The sequence below is a fragment of the Sprattus sprattus genome, assembly GCF_963457725.1.
Source record: "Sprattus sprattus genome assembly, chromosome: 16".
Classification (NCBI taxonomy): domain Eukaryota; kingdom Metazoa; phylum Chordata; class Actinopteri; order Clupeiformes; family Clupeidae; genus Sprattus; species Sprattus sprattus.
This window is the reverse complement of record NC_137914.1, coordinates 13,945,922-13,964,686: the sequence shown is the minus strand read 5'-3', so window position 1 is coordinate 13,964,686 and position 18,765 is coordinate 13,945,922. Positions and strand designations below refer to the sequence as shown.

The 18,765-nt window shown below is 43.6% G+C and overlaps 1 protein-coding gene across 2 annotated transcripts; it reads right to left on the bottom strand.

Annotated features, from left to right (window-relative positions):
- Positions 1-13: 13 nt before the first annotated feature.
- Positions 14-18,684, bottom strand: hcfc1b (host cell factor C1b). Of its 2 annotated transcripts, none has more exons than XM_080853430.1 (29): positions 18,573-18,684; positions 16,784-16,978; positions 15,544-15,692; positions 15,238-15,398; positions 14,915-15,123; positions 14,536-14,620; positions 13,565-13,671; positions 13,247-13,426; positions 12,697-13,014; positions 12,179-12,321; positions 11,767-11,955; positions 11,277-11,501; positions 10,864-10,968; positions 10,401-10,611; positions 10,031-10,194; positions 9,263-9,404; positions 8,967-9,163; positions 7,987-8,743; positions 7,465-7,619; positions 7,107-7,331; positions 6,695-6,908; positions 6,237-6,433; positions 5,874-6,021; positions 5,389-5,507; positions 5,136-5,273; positions 4,729-4,914; positions 2,570-2,867; positions 2,188-2,251; positions 14-1,926 (listed from the first exon to the last, which is right to left on the bottom strand). In XM_080853430.1, the coding sequence occupies exons 2-29, from the start codon at positions 16,974-16,976 to the stop codon at positions 1,887-1,889; spliced, it is 5,319 nt and encodes a 1,772-aa protein (XP_080709556.1). In that variant the 5' UTR covers positions 16,977-16,978; positions 18,573-18,684; the 3' UTR covers positions 14-1,886. The 2 variants fall into 2 exon arrangements, with proteins under 2 accessions (XP_080709556.1, XP_080709557.1); XM_080853431.1 differs by having other exon boundaries at positions 10,031-10,170.
- Positions 18,685-18,765: the final 81 nt, after the last annotated feature.

Sequence of the window (18,765 nt, the reverse complement as noted above, 5' to 3'; positions counted from 1 at the left end):
GACATCAAAAAGACAGATTTCCATTTCTTTTATATGTCAAGACACAAAAAGCAATCAATAGATGACCAACATGTAAAAACATTTTGTTACAGATAATTATATAAAAAAAGGCAAGTTCTTCTCTTTTTTTTCTTTTTCTTTTTTTTTGCTGTTTTGTTTTTCTTTTTCTTACCTCTTGCTACTTGAAAGAACTAATTTACAACTGGCTATGTCCATCATCTGTCACTCATTTCCAAATGCAAAAAGAAAACAAAAAACATGTTCCTCAGATCCATTCAAAAAGACATACAAGTTTAACCTCTGGGAAACATTTCCATCACAATACACACAGATATGCATCCCAAAAAAGCATCTGCAAAGTCACGAACAACCTAAAAAAGACTGAATGGTTACATATTTTCTCCAGAAGAAAAATAATACAATTATATCTAGAAACATTGGGGTAAAAAAAAAAAATCTTAAGGGGGGGATTTTTTTTTTTAGGTAACATTCAGACACAGAAAGTGGGTCTGATGGAAAATATTGACTAATATCAACAGGATTGGTAGATGAAAACAATGAACCTAATGATTTTTTCCCCCCAGCGAAACCTCCAAGACAGTCCAACAGAAAAAAAGCTTAAGCTTTTTCTCCCGTATCCTTCTGTATTGTCATGTTTGAATTTTTTCTCAGAACGTACATACACACAAAGAAAAAAAGAAAACCACACTCAGTCTCCAACTCCAACCCTCTCAGTTTACAATGGTTGTGAAAAAAAACTAACATTGTGGCTCCCTAGTAGTCACCAGCTCTGAACAAGCATATGGAAACTATGGGAATGAGTAGGTAACAGGATTTGAGGAGGGAAAACAAAGCGCGAGACTTCTATCTAAATGTTGTTTCAAAGCACACATACAGAAGAAAGAGAAGGGGAAAAAAAAGTTTGCTTAAAAAAAAAAAAAAAAAAAATACAAAAATAAACCACAGAGAACTTTTGCATCACTTGCTAATTTTTGAATTTTTCATTTTTCTTTATACAAGATTAGAATTTATTTTCTTTGCAAAAGTCTTGAGCCTCCCCATCTATGTGAATCAAAGTCTTTTCATCCTCAGTATGAAATCGTAGTCCTTCTAAATCAGTTCCGTTTAGTAAATGTATGAACACACAGTGATGCAATATAACAGGGCTACAGGACTCTGGTTTCATGTATAATTACAGTTTTTAAAATGAAAAAAAAAAAAAAAAAAAAAAAAAAGTCTTTTTCCTCTGCTTTGATGAACCATCTGCAAGTGCTGTTTGTTTTCCCGCTTGGATGCGATTCCTCAGTTGAAGCTTATCTGTACAACCTCCAACACCAATCTTCCATATCAGAACAGCCACCCCCATTGAAATTTACAGACATATCCAGTACAAAAAATATATTGATGAACTGACAGGAGAGATATTGATTTTTTTCTTCCTCTATTGCTTGTATTGAATAAGCAAAACAATTGTAGGATATTGAAGAGAAAATGACAAACTAGTAATACAGCTGAAACAACAAAGCACTGCCATTTGATTTTCATCACAAAATTGTTCAGGAAAATAATCAAAAAGTAAGTATGTGCTTTAAACTTTCTTCTTTCGTTTTTTTGTTTTGTTTTGTTTTTTATACGCAAGGAACATTAATAATGACTTTTAAAAATACAGTTTTAGATAAGGCGTCCATTGCACCACAATGTTCAGTGATGGGAGGGAGAGGAGGTGGGGTTCTTACATCAAATTTCCATTTTTTTAAATACATTTTTTGTTGTTGTGGGTGGATAGGGGTGGTGTGTGTTTGTGTGCTGGGGTTGGGCTTGGTATTTGAGAGGAAAACAAGTTCAGTCATGGTCCTGGACATGATTGAGGGCAAGTGTGGGCTCCCTCACTGGTCTGATCTGGCCTTCTTCGGACCAGTGGCTTTCCTGGAAGGAGAGAGAGGAGGCCGAGATCAACGGAAGCTGAGATAATACAGAACAACCATCATCATCAAGAGTACCCGATGATAACTCACTGTTTTAGTGACACAAACTCTATCAAAATATCAAATGCATGCCCTGGGCAATCAGGAAAAGGTAGGAATAGGATGCAGGTGTACGGGTTAAGTGACTTTAATGCAGTATTCTGCTTGCATAATCCAAGAGCCTCTTGAAGTAATCTAAAAGTATGAAATATACAATACTCACATGTCGGGTGAGCCAACTGGTCTTTTTGCGGCAGGTTTTGCAGCAGATCCATCTTTGCTGGTTTCTGCAAAATTCAAACCGAACATCATACCAAGGGTAAATACCTTAAAAAAACCTAAGGGCCTATACAGAATACTTTCCCAAATTCAATAATAGAGACTTTGTAGGGCTAACATAGAACAACACTTAAAGCTGATACCAAAAGTCTCAAACACGTTACAACAAAATCCAAAAGGTTTCTATAAGGGCGGTTCTTTAATAGAAATAGGCTTAACAGCAAAAGTTCTAGATTGAACTTCTTGTTTTCCTGAAAGCATGGATTCAAATCAAGCTATGCAGGTTATACATTCTTTGAATGTCTATGCTTCTTTGTCACCTGTACCTTGTAGCCATCGGACTTGCGTTGCAGGGCCATAGCCCTTCTCGTTGCGCGCAGCAATGCGGAAGATGATGGCGGGCTTGGTGGTGTAGTCAATGTGAGCGTTGGACAAGCTCGAGGACTGCACCAGACAGGAGGGGCTGGCCCCACAGTACACCCGCATGAAGGCCAGCTGAGCTGGCGCTGAGGCCTTGGGCTCAGTGGTTTGCGAGCTTTGGATGGCCAAGTACACAGAGTATTCAATGATCTTCCCTGAGGTCACCGATGGAGGCTCCCATGTCAGGTGTGCACCATCTGGGCTCTGAGAGACGGGGACAAATAACAGTCAAAATCAGTGTCCGAGGCTCAGTGTGACGAGGCTCAAGTGACACGTCCTCAAAATCACCAAGAATAAAAATGTATTCACAAAAGAAAGGTAACGTATCTGAACTGCTGCAGCACGCATCTTTACTTACTTTATTTTTTATTTTTTTTTAAAAAGGTGGTCAGCACTGAGTCTAGGGATGCAACTAATTATTATTTTGATCGAATGATCTATCAATTACTGAAACTTATAATTGGATTATGAATTGTACAATTCCTCAAAGGCATATTTATCTTCCGGCTTTTTCCCTAAACTGGAGCAACTCATGGAATTTCATAATAGCAGATGGGCTCTGGTTAACACTGTTAAGGCCGAATTATGCTCTGTTTTAGACGTAACGCGTAAGCACGTAAGATACACAACCCCCCCTTGCGCGGTAAAATACCTCCCGCTTACGTGCTTAAGTGCGTCGCCCAAAATTCCTGACTATGCGACTAAAACACTACGGCCCTACACAGCTCGCAAAGGCTGTGATTGGCCGGCTACCACAGCCTTTCACACAGAGTCTCACGTTTCCGGGTTAATAGCATACAGTCTTTTTTAGACCCAGACATTTTTTTAAATCATGAATACCCTGCAGACCATCTCACAAGCCTTTTCTTATGGATTAGGAACAAACATAACAGAAGAGGTCCGAAGACATGAACTCCTTTACAAATCCTCTTTAAACACTTATAAGGACGCTCAAATTACCGCGAATATCCCATTCTCACCCGCGATTGTTTGGAGAGAATGTGGTCATTCACGAACAAATAGGTACTTTCATATTCATTTTCCGCCACTTGTGAGTCATGGTGATATCTTTCATTGAGTTTATATTGACGTGAATCCATCAATTGCACCAGCGAGTTTGATAGAATGAGCCCGGTCTGCTCATACAAAAGTTAACAGTAACCTGCCGTTACCTTGTGGCTAGCACCATTGTAGTTACAAGCATTGACAACATCATGAGATTCTTTCGCCGTTTACCACCTCATCTTTGAATAATGTAACTCATAAACACATCGTTTTAAAGCCTGTCGCAGTCATTAAAAGATGTCAATAAACGAACTTTTGCGTCATGTGCTGTTTTTTTCGCCACTGGTACTGAATTGCCAACATTTGTATTTTGTGTTACACATGTATTCATAACATCAAGCCTTTCGCCCACTACACTTTCATGCTCCGGTAAGTTTTTTTCCTTTGTCCTGCTGCAATAAATAGGCTTACTTAACTAAAAAAAAAATCTACAGTTCTGGCGTCAATTTGCTTTGCAACACGCAACACGGCTCACAAGCCTTGCAACACGGCTCTGCGTCTAAAACGAACCTTAAATCAAAACTTGTCTAAAACAAGTTCCTTGTGTAAATTACGTGCTTACGCGTTACGTCTAAAACAGAGCATAATTCGGCCTTTAAATAAGGGCACACTTGGAATGTGAACAGGTCTGTTGTGAATAATAGGTGAGCATAACTGATGCCAATGCCAGGCGAGGTCAGTTTTGAAAATGTTGCAGTTCACAACATTCTTGACGGAGTTAAGAGTGGGATGCTGCCAAATATTTTGGTCTTTTGTCGGGAAGGTTTTGCCATTGCTTCCAGTGAAGTAAGCTTACATGTTCGTACTTCAAGTTAACACACGATGGCGCCACCAACTGATCGACTATTAAATTCGCTGGCAACTAATTTGGTCATGGACTTCAGTCAACTACATCATTTTGTCATTGCAGCCCTAATTGAGTCACAGTAAGGGGGGGAAATAAATATATAAACAAAGGGGTCACTCTTCAAAAAACCTATTGTCTGAGGAGAAAGCTCACCTTGCTGATTTTAATGGCACAGGGTGCTCCAGGGAAGCCAGGCAGGCAGGTTTTAAAGGCAGAGACCTCAGAAAAGGTGCCTCGGCCACAGGCATTGATGCCAGACACACGGAACTTATAAGCCGTGCCGGGCTGCAGCTCAACCTTCTTCATTTGGCTATAGTCAGGCATGGTCCCAGAGTCGTCCTGAAACAAATCAGGCAGTAAGACATGGTTGGAAGGCTTTCCAAGCGATCAACATTTTAACTGAACTGAAAAATTTGTCCCATGATGGGAAAACTATAATATATATTGTTAGTTCTTTTTCAGTCATGTCAGCATCCCTCATGTAATATTGTGAATGAAACAAACACGTTTAAATCTGGGAATCACCAACTTGTCTAGTGTCTGCTACTTTGATCACTTACATCTGTGACAGTGGAGTCATCGGCTGGCATATAGTAGTGTGTGACGACCATATTCGTCACCTTCACAATCCCCACATCAAACCATTGATTTTCCTTTTTAACTGGAGCTTTGGCTACTGCTGGTGGCGTTGCTTGTTTCTGTGAAAAGGACAACACTGGTCAGTATCAAAGGGTGAAAAAATAAAACTTTCACTGGGACATTAAGCCTACTAGATTTTCTTGAAATATTAAAGTGATTTTCCACATGACTCACCCTTACTGAAGACTCAATGCCATTGGCTACTTCTGCCAGTGCAGCGGCTGCCTGCATTTTGGCAGGGCTGGCCACCACCATGGGCTGGGATGGAGCAAAAGTACTTGAGGGAGCAAGAGCTGGAAAACAGGAAAGTGTGAAAAAATGAGTTACACTTCTGTCACTTCATCAATGCCAAAGGCATAGTTAATTCCTCCAAGATGGGAAAGCAGACAGCAACGTTATTTAAAAAGGCATGGGCTAGTAGACAGAGTATAGGAGTTCATATTGTTCTTCTGTATTCTATACATTTGTGGCATGGCTAAATAAAAGCCTGTTGAAAAATATAATACATTACTTTCAAATTAAATAGTTTTTAAATGTTGTTAACAGTTGGAAAGATACAGGCCAGTGTTCGCCAATTCCAGTGAGAGAACAACTTCAATTTGTTTGTTTTTTCAAACTCAAAGTAAATGTATTATAAAATCAGGAGTGTGTATACTTACTCTCGGCCGAGGTGCCTGGGAGCAGCTGGGCCACGGCGCTTGTGACGGCGGCTGCCATCTCATGCCCGTTGCTCTCGGAGGCCGGGTCATTGAGACTGTCAGCAGGGGCGAGGCCTTCTGTGGGCAGAGCTGAGGCAGCTGCTGCAGCCTGACGAGGGAAATACGTTTCAGAAACAACATTTAGCAAGGTTACCAAAGTCCAATAATGCCATCTCAAAGACATTTTTTAAACAAACCAATATTGAGACACAATTGCAATTTTTGTGCTACTGTATAAAAAAAAAAAAAAAAAAAAAAAAAAAAGATAATTTGAGCGCCTTTCATCAGCACTCAATATAAAATAAGTTATGCTGGAGCCCTCACCTGCTGTGTTCTGAGCTGCTGGGCAGCAGCTGCTGCTTGGGCCTGGGCTTGAGCTTGGGCCTGGGCTTGGGCCTGGGCCTGGGCCTGAGCCTGAGCCTGGAGCTGCTGCTGGTGCTGTTGCTGCTGTACCAGAGCAGCCAGCTCCTGCTGCGTCAGGACGATGGGGATGGTGGTGGGCTGAGCCTGGTCGTCTTCGTCTGTAAAAGGACAGGTGTGTCAGCAATAGAGAGGTTGGGAAACTTACTGAGGACTAAAAAGCTCACGTCTGTTTGGTGGGGAACTTTACATTTAGTCACTTGATCTCCTCAGAGCAAGAAAAAATCATGCACAGTACAATTCACATTTCGATTTTCTTAATAACTTAATTTAAATACAGCCATTTTCCAAACTACATTTCATCTTAACTGAACTGTAATGCAATAAAATGTCCTATGTTCAAGTCCAGAGTGGATACTTACTGAGCACGGCCTGCTGGGCGGCCTGCAGTACTGCCTGGATGGCCAGCGCTTGGGCCTCTTCTGTGGCTGCGGCTTGAGCGGCGGCCTCCGCTGCTGCGGTCACCGCCAGCTCCTCTGGGGTCAAACCAGTCACCATCAGAGTGGTGGGCTGCCCCTCGGACATCAGCTCCTGGGGCAACGCCATGCCAACCGCCTCTGCTGTACCCTCCGCCCCCTGCAAGAACAGCAGAGTTCAAATATTAACAAACTAGTTTTGAGCCACTGAAATGTAAGACATCTTAATACTTTATGTGTCACTATATGTACTGCCTACAGGCTGTTTATGTTTCAATAGCTTTTTCAAGCCAAAATGCCACACTAAGAGTGTGCCTATCCAATCAAACACACACAAGAGTTCAAGTCCCAACAGTACCTGGTCTCCCTGTCCAGGCTGGGCCTCCATTGCCACATGGACCTGCAGAATGGTAGTGGCGTCCGCAGCGCTGGCCTCATCCAGAGCCACAACTCTGACGCCCGCCTCCTCTCCAAGGTCCGTCTGCATGGGCTCGTCGGTGGAGGTGACTGCCTCAGACCCAGACTGGTCCATGGGCTCCTGGCTCATCTCCTGCCCTGACGATGCAGTCATGGAAGAGATCTCCTATTGGAGGGGGCAGAGGAAGAGATGGAGGCATTAATGAAAAAATCATCGTAGATTGAGATAATTATATCTGCAGATAGTGTGTATATAGAACATATAAATAAAAACATTCCGCTGGCCAACAGACACTTACTGGGACAGAAGGCCCTGGTGTGGGTGTGGATTGTGTAACCGTGGTGATGGCTCTGCTCTGGGTGGTAACACTGGTGGAATCTGCGGCTGAGGAAGAGGAGGCTGCCTCGGCACTGGAGCTGGCTTCGCCCTGTGTCACCTCCTCGCTCTGTTGGGCTGCAGGAGAGGAAACATGAGAGGCCGCGTACTGACATGAGAGAACGCCATCTTGGTGTTTACTGAGCCAAGTAAAGTAAGTGGAGCACTGTGCATCAGCAAAGGTGGAAATTCCTGCTAAGTGGCGGAAAAAAGCATCTTGGAAAGTTCTGTGAGGTGTACATCTAGGAATTACACACTCCACCACATAAGCAAGATTTTGTTAGTTTTGATTAATGTTCTTTCCACTCCTTTCCTTCCTGAGTTCTTTGAGAAGTAAATAAGCAGTAAATTAACTTCACAGGAAATGACGAGGCACGTCTGCAATCATCAGCAACTCAAAAAGAAAAAGAATAGAGTAATATGACAACACAACGAATCAATTTACCTGCACCCTCTCCAGTCTCTAAGCTGCTGGTGGCGATGGTTGGGGTGTTGGTGGTTCCCGTTTCATGCGTTTCACATGGCGGATTGGAGCACACTCTCTGCGCGCCTCCCGTGAGGTTGGACGTGGCTGTTGACGGCGTGTTGGTAGTGCCCGTCTCATGCGTCTCACAGGGCGGGTTTGAGCACACTCGCTGGACCGTGCCACTCTGTGCACCAGCCATACTGGAGAGGGACTGAGTGGGCGTGTTGGTGGTTCCCGTTTCGTGGGTCTCGCAAGGCGGGTTCGAACACACTTGCTGAGTGCTGGTGCTGGAGCTGGTGTTTGTAGAGCTGGTACCAGCCCCCTGGCCCTGGCCCATGTTGGAGCTGGCTGTGGTGGTCGTGTTGGTGGTGCCGGTTTCATGGGTCTCGCAGGGCGGGTTGGAGCAGACCCTTGGACGACCAATGTTGGCAGACGCGGTGGTGGTGGTGTTAGTGGTGCCAGTTTCGTGGGTCTCGCAAGGTGGGTTTGAACACACTCGCTCCACGCCAATGTTGGAGGAGGATGTGGTGGTGGTGTTGGTGGTGCCGGTCTCGTGGGTCTCGCAGGGCGGGTTGGAGCAGACTACGGTGACGTTGCCTGAGGAGGAGTCTCCGGTGTCAGCTCCGGTGTTGGAGGGCTGCTCAGAAGTGGGGGAGGCCAGGATGGAGACGGGGAGGTCCTGCACTGGATGAGTCTCAGCCCCACTGGGCGTGGTGATCAGAGTCACCTGTGTGGCCTGATGGACAGACAGGAAAGGGTCATTACAGCATAGATCCTCTGTCACTGTAACACCTCTAAAATCCCAAAAAATTCTGTACATTTTGGAAGAAAAGACATCTTCTGAATTCTTTAAAAAGTTTGGCCACACTTTAAAAGATCAAGTGAAAAAATGGTTTATTGAACATCAACTTTGACCCAACCAAGCATTTTTTTTTCTCCTTAATGCATTTCTGTTATACCTGCAAGGAGGCAGAGGTCATGCTGGTCTGTGCTGGTGACACTGTAATGGAGGAAGGACTGGTCACTTGGCTGGCCAGGGTTGCTATGGTGCTCAGGGTAGTGGCTGGTGTCACCAGGGAAGCATTGGCACTGGCAACACTTCCTCCAGCGAGACTTGACGACACAGTGCCAGTGACTGTGCCAAGAGTCGTCACACCTTTAATGAGAAGAACAGAGGCATCAGGAGTTAGCCTCAACGCAGCTAAAATTGGCCTAGAGAGATGCATTTTCTAAAGCACCACACCACAAAGCTCACCTGTGGTTCCTTTGACTACAAGGGTGGTAACAGTTGGTTTGACGGCGGAGACGGACACAGGGCTGACCAGGCGGACTCCAGCACCCATGGGCACCGTGCGCAAAATGGTGCCTGGCTGTCCAGGAGCCCCTTTCAGAACAACCTGTGAGGGCAAGAAGGGCAAATGAAGCAAAGCTTGAACCACAAAAGAGAGAAAGATCAGGCAGGAATGAGGCTGCCTGCATTTTAATACATTTGAATCTTTTGTCTGTTAAATCATAAAAAAGAAACTAATTATTCAGTAGGACTCAATACAATAACTCTTTACAGTACGAGTACACAGCCTACATAAACAACACAGAATGCCTACGTTAGACTAAGTTATGGTTGCTTGCCACTAATGTCACACTTTGAACACAGTGTCCTGTCAGCTATGTGGGCCAGAGTGTACTTAAAATTTGGAATAAAACACAGACACAGCACTAACTGGTAGAGCAGAATATATCTCTCTGAAGATGAACACAGCATACTCATATGGACAGACTTATATAAAGTGGTAATCCCTCGTCTCAAAACTTGTTTTTGTTTTATGTGGCCAGACAAACTATGAGCAATAGTTTGGCCCTTAGTTGTCAATCATTCTCATAATGTTTAAAGCTCCAGTAAAACCAGTAGGCTACATGAAATTGTCTAAAGAATGACCCTTGTTTGACAAATTATTAAACTGACGAAGACAAACTATTATAAATAGCTAACAATACAATTCAGTGAAGGCAAGGGTTATGTTACCTGGGTTACCCCTTGCTGTCCTGTGCCTGCCAGTTTGGGCACAGCAGTGATGAACTTGCCAGGTGTGCCAGTGCCAGGGGTCACCATCTTGGTGGTGATGATGTGGATGGGTGACTTCATCCCTGAGCCGCTCGTCATTCCTGCAGAGAAGCGAGACAGAGGAACTAGGACGTCCAACAAAACAACCAACCAACAAGATTAGGATCAGACATTTTCATGTATAAAACAGACATTTCTATTCCTATATCTACACCGCATTTACAGTCTCTCACAGTGGTATGCACTCCAACCCTCATGCATCTTAGACTGGTACATAATGACTTTGACTCAGTATTGTAAGTGGGAATCCTTCTGCCATTCCTTAGCTTACCTGTGGTTCCAGCCTGGAGGGCCGACATAGGAATGGTCTTTATGATGGTGTGGCCAGGCTTGGTGGCAGCGGTCGGGGACATGCCGCTGATGTTGAGGATGGTGGGCTTACTGCCTGTGCTTCCTGCCTGGGTGGTGATGATGGTCGTGGGCTTGCCATCGGCAGAGGTCACCAGCTTTAAGATGGTGCCGGCAGGGAGAGGACCCTTTGTCTAAGCAGGGAAGAGGCCAGTACCAGAAGTCAAAAACAAACATCTGGCTGCTGTCCTTTTACATCTCTTATTGGAGCTTAAAGTAGCATGTTAACTAGGAAATGCACAAGAGCAAGTTATTCCCAACATTCATCATGGTCACACTTGATACAACATCAGTTTAAAAAATTAAATAAAAAAACTGCAACAACTTTCACTTTGAATTCTTTCTAGAAAAGTACGTTACAGGTACAAAGACAGGGCATAGCTGACCTGGATCAGCTGGTGGAGTGGATTGGTGCCTGCCTGGCCTGTTATAGCTGAGGTCTGCCCAGGCTTGGCCTGCATAACTGAAACCACCTTTCCTAGGCTGGAGAGCTACAGCAAGACAAAACACAACCATGTTTCAAAACAGTAGTGAAGCTCTTCTGTCTGTCTGTGTGTGTGTGTGTGTGTGTGTGTGTGTGTGTGTGTGTGTGTGTGTGTGTAAAATTCTGTAATAACAGTATGTACCAATCAAATTAAATGCTTGAAAAAAGGCATATTAACATGAACATTTACATAATCAGCTGTGACATCTGTTCAGAACAGACAAGGTCATAATATACAATGCAGTGATAATTGCAATCTAAAAAGCTACGAGTAAAAAGAAAATTGCCCTACAAAAGATTACAAAAGAACCCTACCAGTGTGCCGCCTCCTCCCATAGTGAGTGGGCTTTTCACCAGGGTGATGGTCTTGGTGACTCCCCCGACCATGGTGGTGACCACCTGGGCCTGCTGGGCCACAGTGACTGTGCCGGACTTGTGCACCGTGATGATGGGTCGGGTGCCCGTGTTGGTGGTGGAGATAGTGGAAGTGCCCACCTGGGCGGCAGCGGTCTTTAGCATGCGGGTGGCTGGGTTGCTCACCTAAGACAACGGTAGAATTACTTATCACCAGGGGTTACTATACAGTACAAGTGGGATGTGAGTACAAACAAGTCAACACACGTCAGAGACAGTTTGCAAAATCAAAAATAACACTTCTGTGTTTTGTTTCAAATTTAACAACACCTAAGATTCCAGGCAGAAGCGCTCCTTTAAGGGGTTGATCAGGTGAAACAGATGTAAACAACAGAACTGCCACAACACACGTCTGCAGGGTAGATCTCTGGAGTGCAGAAGCTACACCTACCATGATTGGCGACGCTACTTTGACTGTGGCTGGAAGAGTGGAGGAGCCTTGCGTCATGGCCATAGTCTTAACAATGGTGGCGCCTGCGGGCATGTTGAGTACCGTGGAAGAGGGCGGAATCTTTTGAGTGGCGGCGGCGGCAGCTGCCAGAGCTGCCATGCCACTCATCTGAGGACTGCTGCCGATGGGCTTCAGCAGGAGGGAACAGGGAAACCAACATATGAATGTTTGCCAACACACAAGGTCATTCCATAATTAATCAGCAATCCCATGCATACCTTCCCTATGTTTGTTTATGCTATGTGTAGGAATGTTTTAAGATTTTACTCATTAAATTACTCTCCATCTGTATCAGCATGGTAAAGCGCATGCACATACAGATAGACATAAACTGGAACTTAAGTCCACATACTGTGCTCTGTGCAGGAACCACCATCCGCACACCCGCAGGAAGTGATGTAACAGTGACAGGGGACTTCCCCCCTTGAGCGGCTGGTCGCACAGTAACAATGGAAGTTCCCGTGGTCGAATGAGGGGCAGCAACTTTCAGAATAGCTGGGAAAAACCACAGAAGAGGAAAATACATCACATATAGTGACATTTCAAATGAAGAGCACTTGGAAAAAAACAGTCCTCATATTACTCATACATGAAGAAAAACTGAGACTACACCAATAACACTGTCTACAAATCAAATGGGTGGCTGACAATACATGGTCTTCAGTTCCTATCACAATCAAATTTCAACACAAACAATGGTTAAAACTAAAATACAGCACTCCAAGATGTTAACAACAACCAAAAAAACACCTCAGACCTCCACCCCAGACCCAGTCTAGTCCAGCCTTTTGACAAAGTATACGAGTAATGATATGAAGTAATGTGTGAAGAGTGTGTGCATATTTTTTTTTTTACTTTTGACGTGCATACCTGGGCCACGCGGAGACGCTGCCAGAGGGCTCCCTGGCATGGTGGTGGTGGGCGAGGACGCCTGCACCAGCGTGATGCCAGGCATGCTCTGGGTGGATGGGGCAGCCGTGGCAGGCACCGGGCTCTTGGGGGAGCTGGCAGGCAGCGAAGGGGTGACGCCAAGGGCCGGGGAGGTGCCGGCGGTGGTGGCCGCTGGGATGTCGTACTTCTGCAGCTGCAGCAGGTAGGTGTCTGCAGTGGGCACGGCACCCCAGCTGACCTCCAGGGAGTTGGTGTTGGCGCGCACCAGCTGGACTCGGGCTGGGGGCGCTGGTTTCTCTGTTGAAAGAGTTCAAAAAAGTTTAATATAACACTCACTCAAGCATGTTTTGTGCCTAGAGAAACTACTGATCAACACTATGAATTTTGCAGATTATGGAGAGCAACTAGCTTTGCAGTCATGTTTCCACAACAGGAGTATCAGTTCTGTATGCAAAGCCCAGTTTGACAGATACTTCTTTTAGAAAGGGCTGCAAATGCACAACAGAAAGTATAACTATAAATAACTCACCAGTCTCCAGGTACCAGAGGTCTTTGCAGCAAACCTGATTGTTCCAGGCCTTGCGGTAACCATCTCGACCACTCCACACATACAGCCTTGAGTTGATGGAGACAGAACAATGTCCAGCCCTGGCTCTGGGTATGTTATCCTCTAGCGAGTCCATTAAAATGACCTCCCAGGTCATTGAGTCTGAAGGAAACAAGCAGTCGCAAAGCATTAACTAAACAGTTGTGATGTATACATCCAATATGGATTCACATCCACAAGTTAAATATTTTAGTGTGGCTTGATTAATATTGCAAAAAAAGATTGCAAGAGCATTGCTACCCAAGTTTAAGCAGGCCAGTGTGTTGGTGCACTTCCACTCTTTCTCGTGTGTGGCTACTTTCACATCATCCATCACCAAGGGAACCCATCCTCCGAACACAAACATCCTACAAAGCAGAAACAAAACATTATGTTCACTTCCAACAACCAATTACATACTTGTCCTTAGGCATGGTAACTGGATCAAGTCGGGAAGAACAACCAACAAGATTTGAATACTTGTAGGTGTCCGTTCTGATTTGGCTGATGGGCATAAAAGCTAAGGAATTTCAAGTTGCACAACTACCAGTGTGCCTCTTAGAAAAGTGAATTTGCAACTTATGATAAACTTGATGCATGCATGCTATAGACACAACATCGTTCAAATCTCAACATATTTTAATATGCTGGCTCAAATAAACTTAAGCAATAAGCCCCAAGAGGCCGTGCTTTGCGCTGATTTTAGAACAGGTAAGGGGAGCGAAACGGAGTGCCGTTAAACCCCCTTACCTGTTCTAAAAATAAAATGAAAAATAAAATAAAAAATATTTTAGGATGTTTATTTTGCACTGAATTCTAATTGGATTCTCATTAAATCGAATTTATTGCATGGAGCAATTTGCAAGTTATGCTAGCCACTGTGTGCTTTGGACACTAGGTAATGTTAACTTCACTTATGTAAGCTGGTTATCTCACGGTGAACTATACCTACGGTGACTTATATTGGAACCATGTCTGAAGGTTAATGTTACCTGTGATTTGGATTGCTAAATAAAGTTATATTTCAGTACGTTACAGTTTTAAGCAATAGAAAAGTAGGACGAGTCTTATTTACGTTACCCATACGCCTTATCCTAGTGTCAACTGTATTCCAACAAAACGATCAGCAACAGCAAACAGACAGCCACTTTGGTTTCTATTATAATCCTTTAGTTTATATATATATATATATATATATAAAAAACACACACTTGATATACAAAAAAACTCACTTGTTGGTGATGGTGGTGGCAGAGTGGAGACTGCGGGGCAGAGGGGCATTTCCAGTGATATTGGGCTTGTTCCAAGTGAGAGTATCTGTACACAGACATTTATTTAAACAGGTTAGGAGAGGTATTGTGAGATTTCCCATCATTTTGTCTACTCAAGGCTCCCCACAGCTACTGCTGATTCCATGCTGTTGCAAAACGCACAAGGATATGATTAGGGCTCATGAAGACAGTTAATTTATAACTCTGGCACATTTAAGACTGCCGTAACACATCCGTATACATTTTCAATAAACTTACAGCTGCCTTGGAAATATGCATTAACGTGAAGGCATGAAGACTTAGATCAATAGTTCTGAATACATATAAACCATCACCCCACCTATGTCAAGGGTCCAGAGGTCTCCTAGGCGGCAACCGCTCATGCCACCATAGATGACGAGTCGAGACTTCTTAGAGGTCTTTTCTGTGTAGACCACAGCCGTGTGGCTCTCGCGTGGTGGAGGCAACACCCCATATGTGATGGGAATATCCCAAGCTGCCACATTGGAGCCTGGACGCAACTCCAGAGTATACAGGTCATTCAGGTATCTACAAATGAAATAAGATTAATTGAAGAAAAAACAAACTATTGCAAAATGAAGTATGCTTTCCTCCTAATACGAAAACTGAACTGAGTCATGAATATGGTTTGCATTTGCATACCTGGGAATATTATTTTTGGGGTCCTCACTGTCATTTGCAAGTCCTCCAAACAAATAGCATTTGTTTCCAACAAGGGAAAAACTGTGACCCAGTCTGGGGCAAGGAGGCGGCCCATTCTTGGGTGCTTTTGGTTTGAGTCGTTTCCACTCCCATCGACTTGCCTGGTTGATGAAAATGTTAACCACATTAACAACTCATGAGAATCCCCATGCAACACTGCTGACCCAAATACTAACTAGTTACGGTCAGGATGTTGCTGTGATGATGCTCACTTTTGACCATCTAAAATTAAGCAAAATGTCTTACCTGCAGTTCATAAAGATCATTACTGTATTTCCCATATTCCACCATTCCACCAAAGACAAGCAGTCTAGTGCCATCACAAACAAATCCATAGGCAGCGCAACCAGGAGGAATTTCACCACGGACAGCAGGAATAAACCACTGGTTTGTAGCTGTGAATGAAAAATGACGGACGGAGCTTAGACAAAACAAGCACTCTGCGGTACAGACCAAGCTCACCAATGATGTGTCTTCCAATCATACCAAACGCCTTTAAGAATACCTACTCAGTAAGTTAAGTCAAAAAGATGTATGTTATTTTCCTGGCATCGTTATGGACACCTGTTCACTTCAACAGTAAATTAAATGTACACATTATTCACTACTACAGGTGCATATTTACTGACTTTCCTTGTTTATTGGTTCCCAAACTAGTCTCTCAAAAAAGGAAAATATCTTGAACCACACAATAACAAAAGCGTAGCGTGGGGCGGATTGTGGGAGGGGTTTAGTTGATATGGTGACGTCTCGTACGTTCTATTAACCCGCCATTTCTCTTAGCATTTTTCCCTCCATTCGCTGGCAAGTTCCGCCCTTTAGTTGTTCGAATAAGGCAAGCTTTCTTGCAGCCGGTCTGCAATAGCCGATTACTTAGCAACATATCAGTGATATCACCCCAATTCTGATATTAACCCTAATCATGTAACGTGAACAGCTAGTATAATTTTGTAGCGTGCTCATAGAAATTGCAAGTATAACGTAAAACATTAAACTTAACCAAGAGCACTATTTAGCAAGCTAATACAACCTACTTGGCTAACAAGCTAAGTAACGTTAGCTTGTTCAGTGCAACCCTTATCTTGGTGCTGCCCCTTCATTAATGCATCATGCTGTTTACACAACAATAGTATATACCGTTGGAAGCTGGAAGTCTGCTGAATTAGTCGTCAACTTCTTCATATCAAACAGTTCCATTAGCTAGCTTCTCACCCTAACGTTAAATTAGAGGTATGAAGTCGCTAACATTAGGGAAAATAGCTAACTGGTTGCACCGTCTTCCGTTCCAAGCTAATGCAATAAAAACAAAGTTACCATTGCCCTCAATTAGCTCGCTGGCTAGCTCGCTAATGTGTTAGCTAGCCAGTTAGCCCCAAATCTACCGCAGGCTAACGTTAGCCTTTAACATGAACGCACTTAATGTAACGTTACAGTTGTATGGTCTTGTCAAACAATGCAAATAGGCAGCTGTTAAGAAGTGTCTTACCTGTGTTGTATACGTGCAATTCATCCACAATGCCTTCATTGCCTCCACCGAATACCACCATTAATTCCTTGATTGCAACAGCTCGATGGCCGTGACGAGGCCGAGGCACTGGGCCAGACCAACCCAAAACCCTCTTCCATCGAGGCTGTAGAACCGTGCCAGAGGTCCCAGACGTTGTGGTGCCAGAAGACATTGCTTTTTCAGTAAGAGAAAAGTCCAACCGAAAGCCGTGTGAGACAACTGTTCACCCAGACATTAAAAAATGCTAACGTTACTACTACGAACGTACAATACTTGTTAAGGTCCTACCTACAGCTCATAGGCTAGCCACTTCTATCCAGCTAAGATGCTACAGAACACCTTGCTAGATAGGTATGCTATATTCCGTTAGCTCAACGGATTAAAACGCATATGGGAGAACGGATATACAGCCACAAACACAAAAACTGATACGTTCCAAAAAATATTGACAAGACACAACGTTTGGTTATACGTTGAATCTTTGAATCGGCTTAAATGCCTTTTACCAGTGTAGCCTTTGCTAAGCTAAAAGGCTAGTTTAAAAAAAGGATAGCCAGCTATGCTAGCAAAAAATCATGGGAGCCGCCATTTTAATAGCAGACGCTTTACAGCAAAGTACGCCGGTTCAATATGCCACAAAATGTCCCAAAAATGTAGATACATGGAACAAAAAAAACACAGATTGTAGTGATCCACCAGGGTATGAAAGATCAATGCATTTCGCTAATTCAGACATGCAATAACTGTAGCAATCTATTAGATATCTCCAGCAGCAAAGCAGTCCGATTCCATGGGTGCCGCCATCTTGTAGCTTGCTAACAACAAACCACTCAGCATCCCGTAGCTAATGGAAGCAGGGCTAGCCAGCCAGCTAAGTGAGCTGATATACAAACAGATGGGCGGTGGTGTTATTATGTTTCTCAAACCACTGTGCATCGTATTGTGTAGATGTGTTTCATTAAATTGGGCCTAATAACACATATATACACACATATAGTCGAATCCTCATGAATATAAACCCATTACATGTGTGGATTATCATGCTCAGATACAATGTTCGGTTCAAGTCAATTTTCATGCCTCTCTTGTCTGGGTGTCGCCATCTTGACAAACAAACCAAACAATCCACCCCTCAGTCAGTAACGTAACGTTAGCGGTGACTACACAGGGCTAACACCAAAGCTACTGGCTAGTTATAGTACTGTTCATAGCCATATAACATATCAATTTACTTGTATCCACTTGAAGTGCTGCATCGAATCATCAATAGGTTGGCAGCATGTATGTCCAATGCAATTTGGCACAGCAACAAAGAGTACTCTAAAATCACTTGTTATCCCGAGAAAACAACTTTGCTAGCCAGCTCAAAAAAATGTAGCCCAGAATCATTAATTTAGCCAACCGACTCACTAGCAAAAGTTAGCTTGTAATTTTAGAGAAATAGCAAGCTAGTGATAGCTTGCGATAGTAAGCTAGTTACATTAGCATATTTGCTAGTAGATAAAAACATGTCCAAATGGCTCAGCGACTGGTTAGCCATGGAGCGTCATATTTAGGAAAAGATAATCAAGAAATGATTCGTGTTGAGTTTGTTTATTCACTTGTGAATGTGAAGAGTCAAGCTATCCTTTTACAGGTCATTATTCAATATGCCTGCTAGCTTAGCCCCTTATTAGCTTCCCTCAAGAAAAATGGCGGATACACCGTTAGCCGATATCTCATAAAGCAAAATGATTTGACCTGTCTCTTAACTGCACAAAATACTTACTCGTTTCGGGTTGTTATAATAATTAAATTGCCTTGTGGGTGGTAATCAGTCATAAAATTCAACCCTGGATATTTCTATCACTGTAAATGTTGGTTGCTCTACATCCTTTCATGCCGCCCAGGAAGCCGCCATCTTCTTGACAACCCCCGTTGATAAATTAAATACCGCTGCGCCTATACCTCAGTACTGGGTG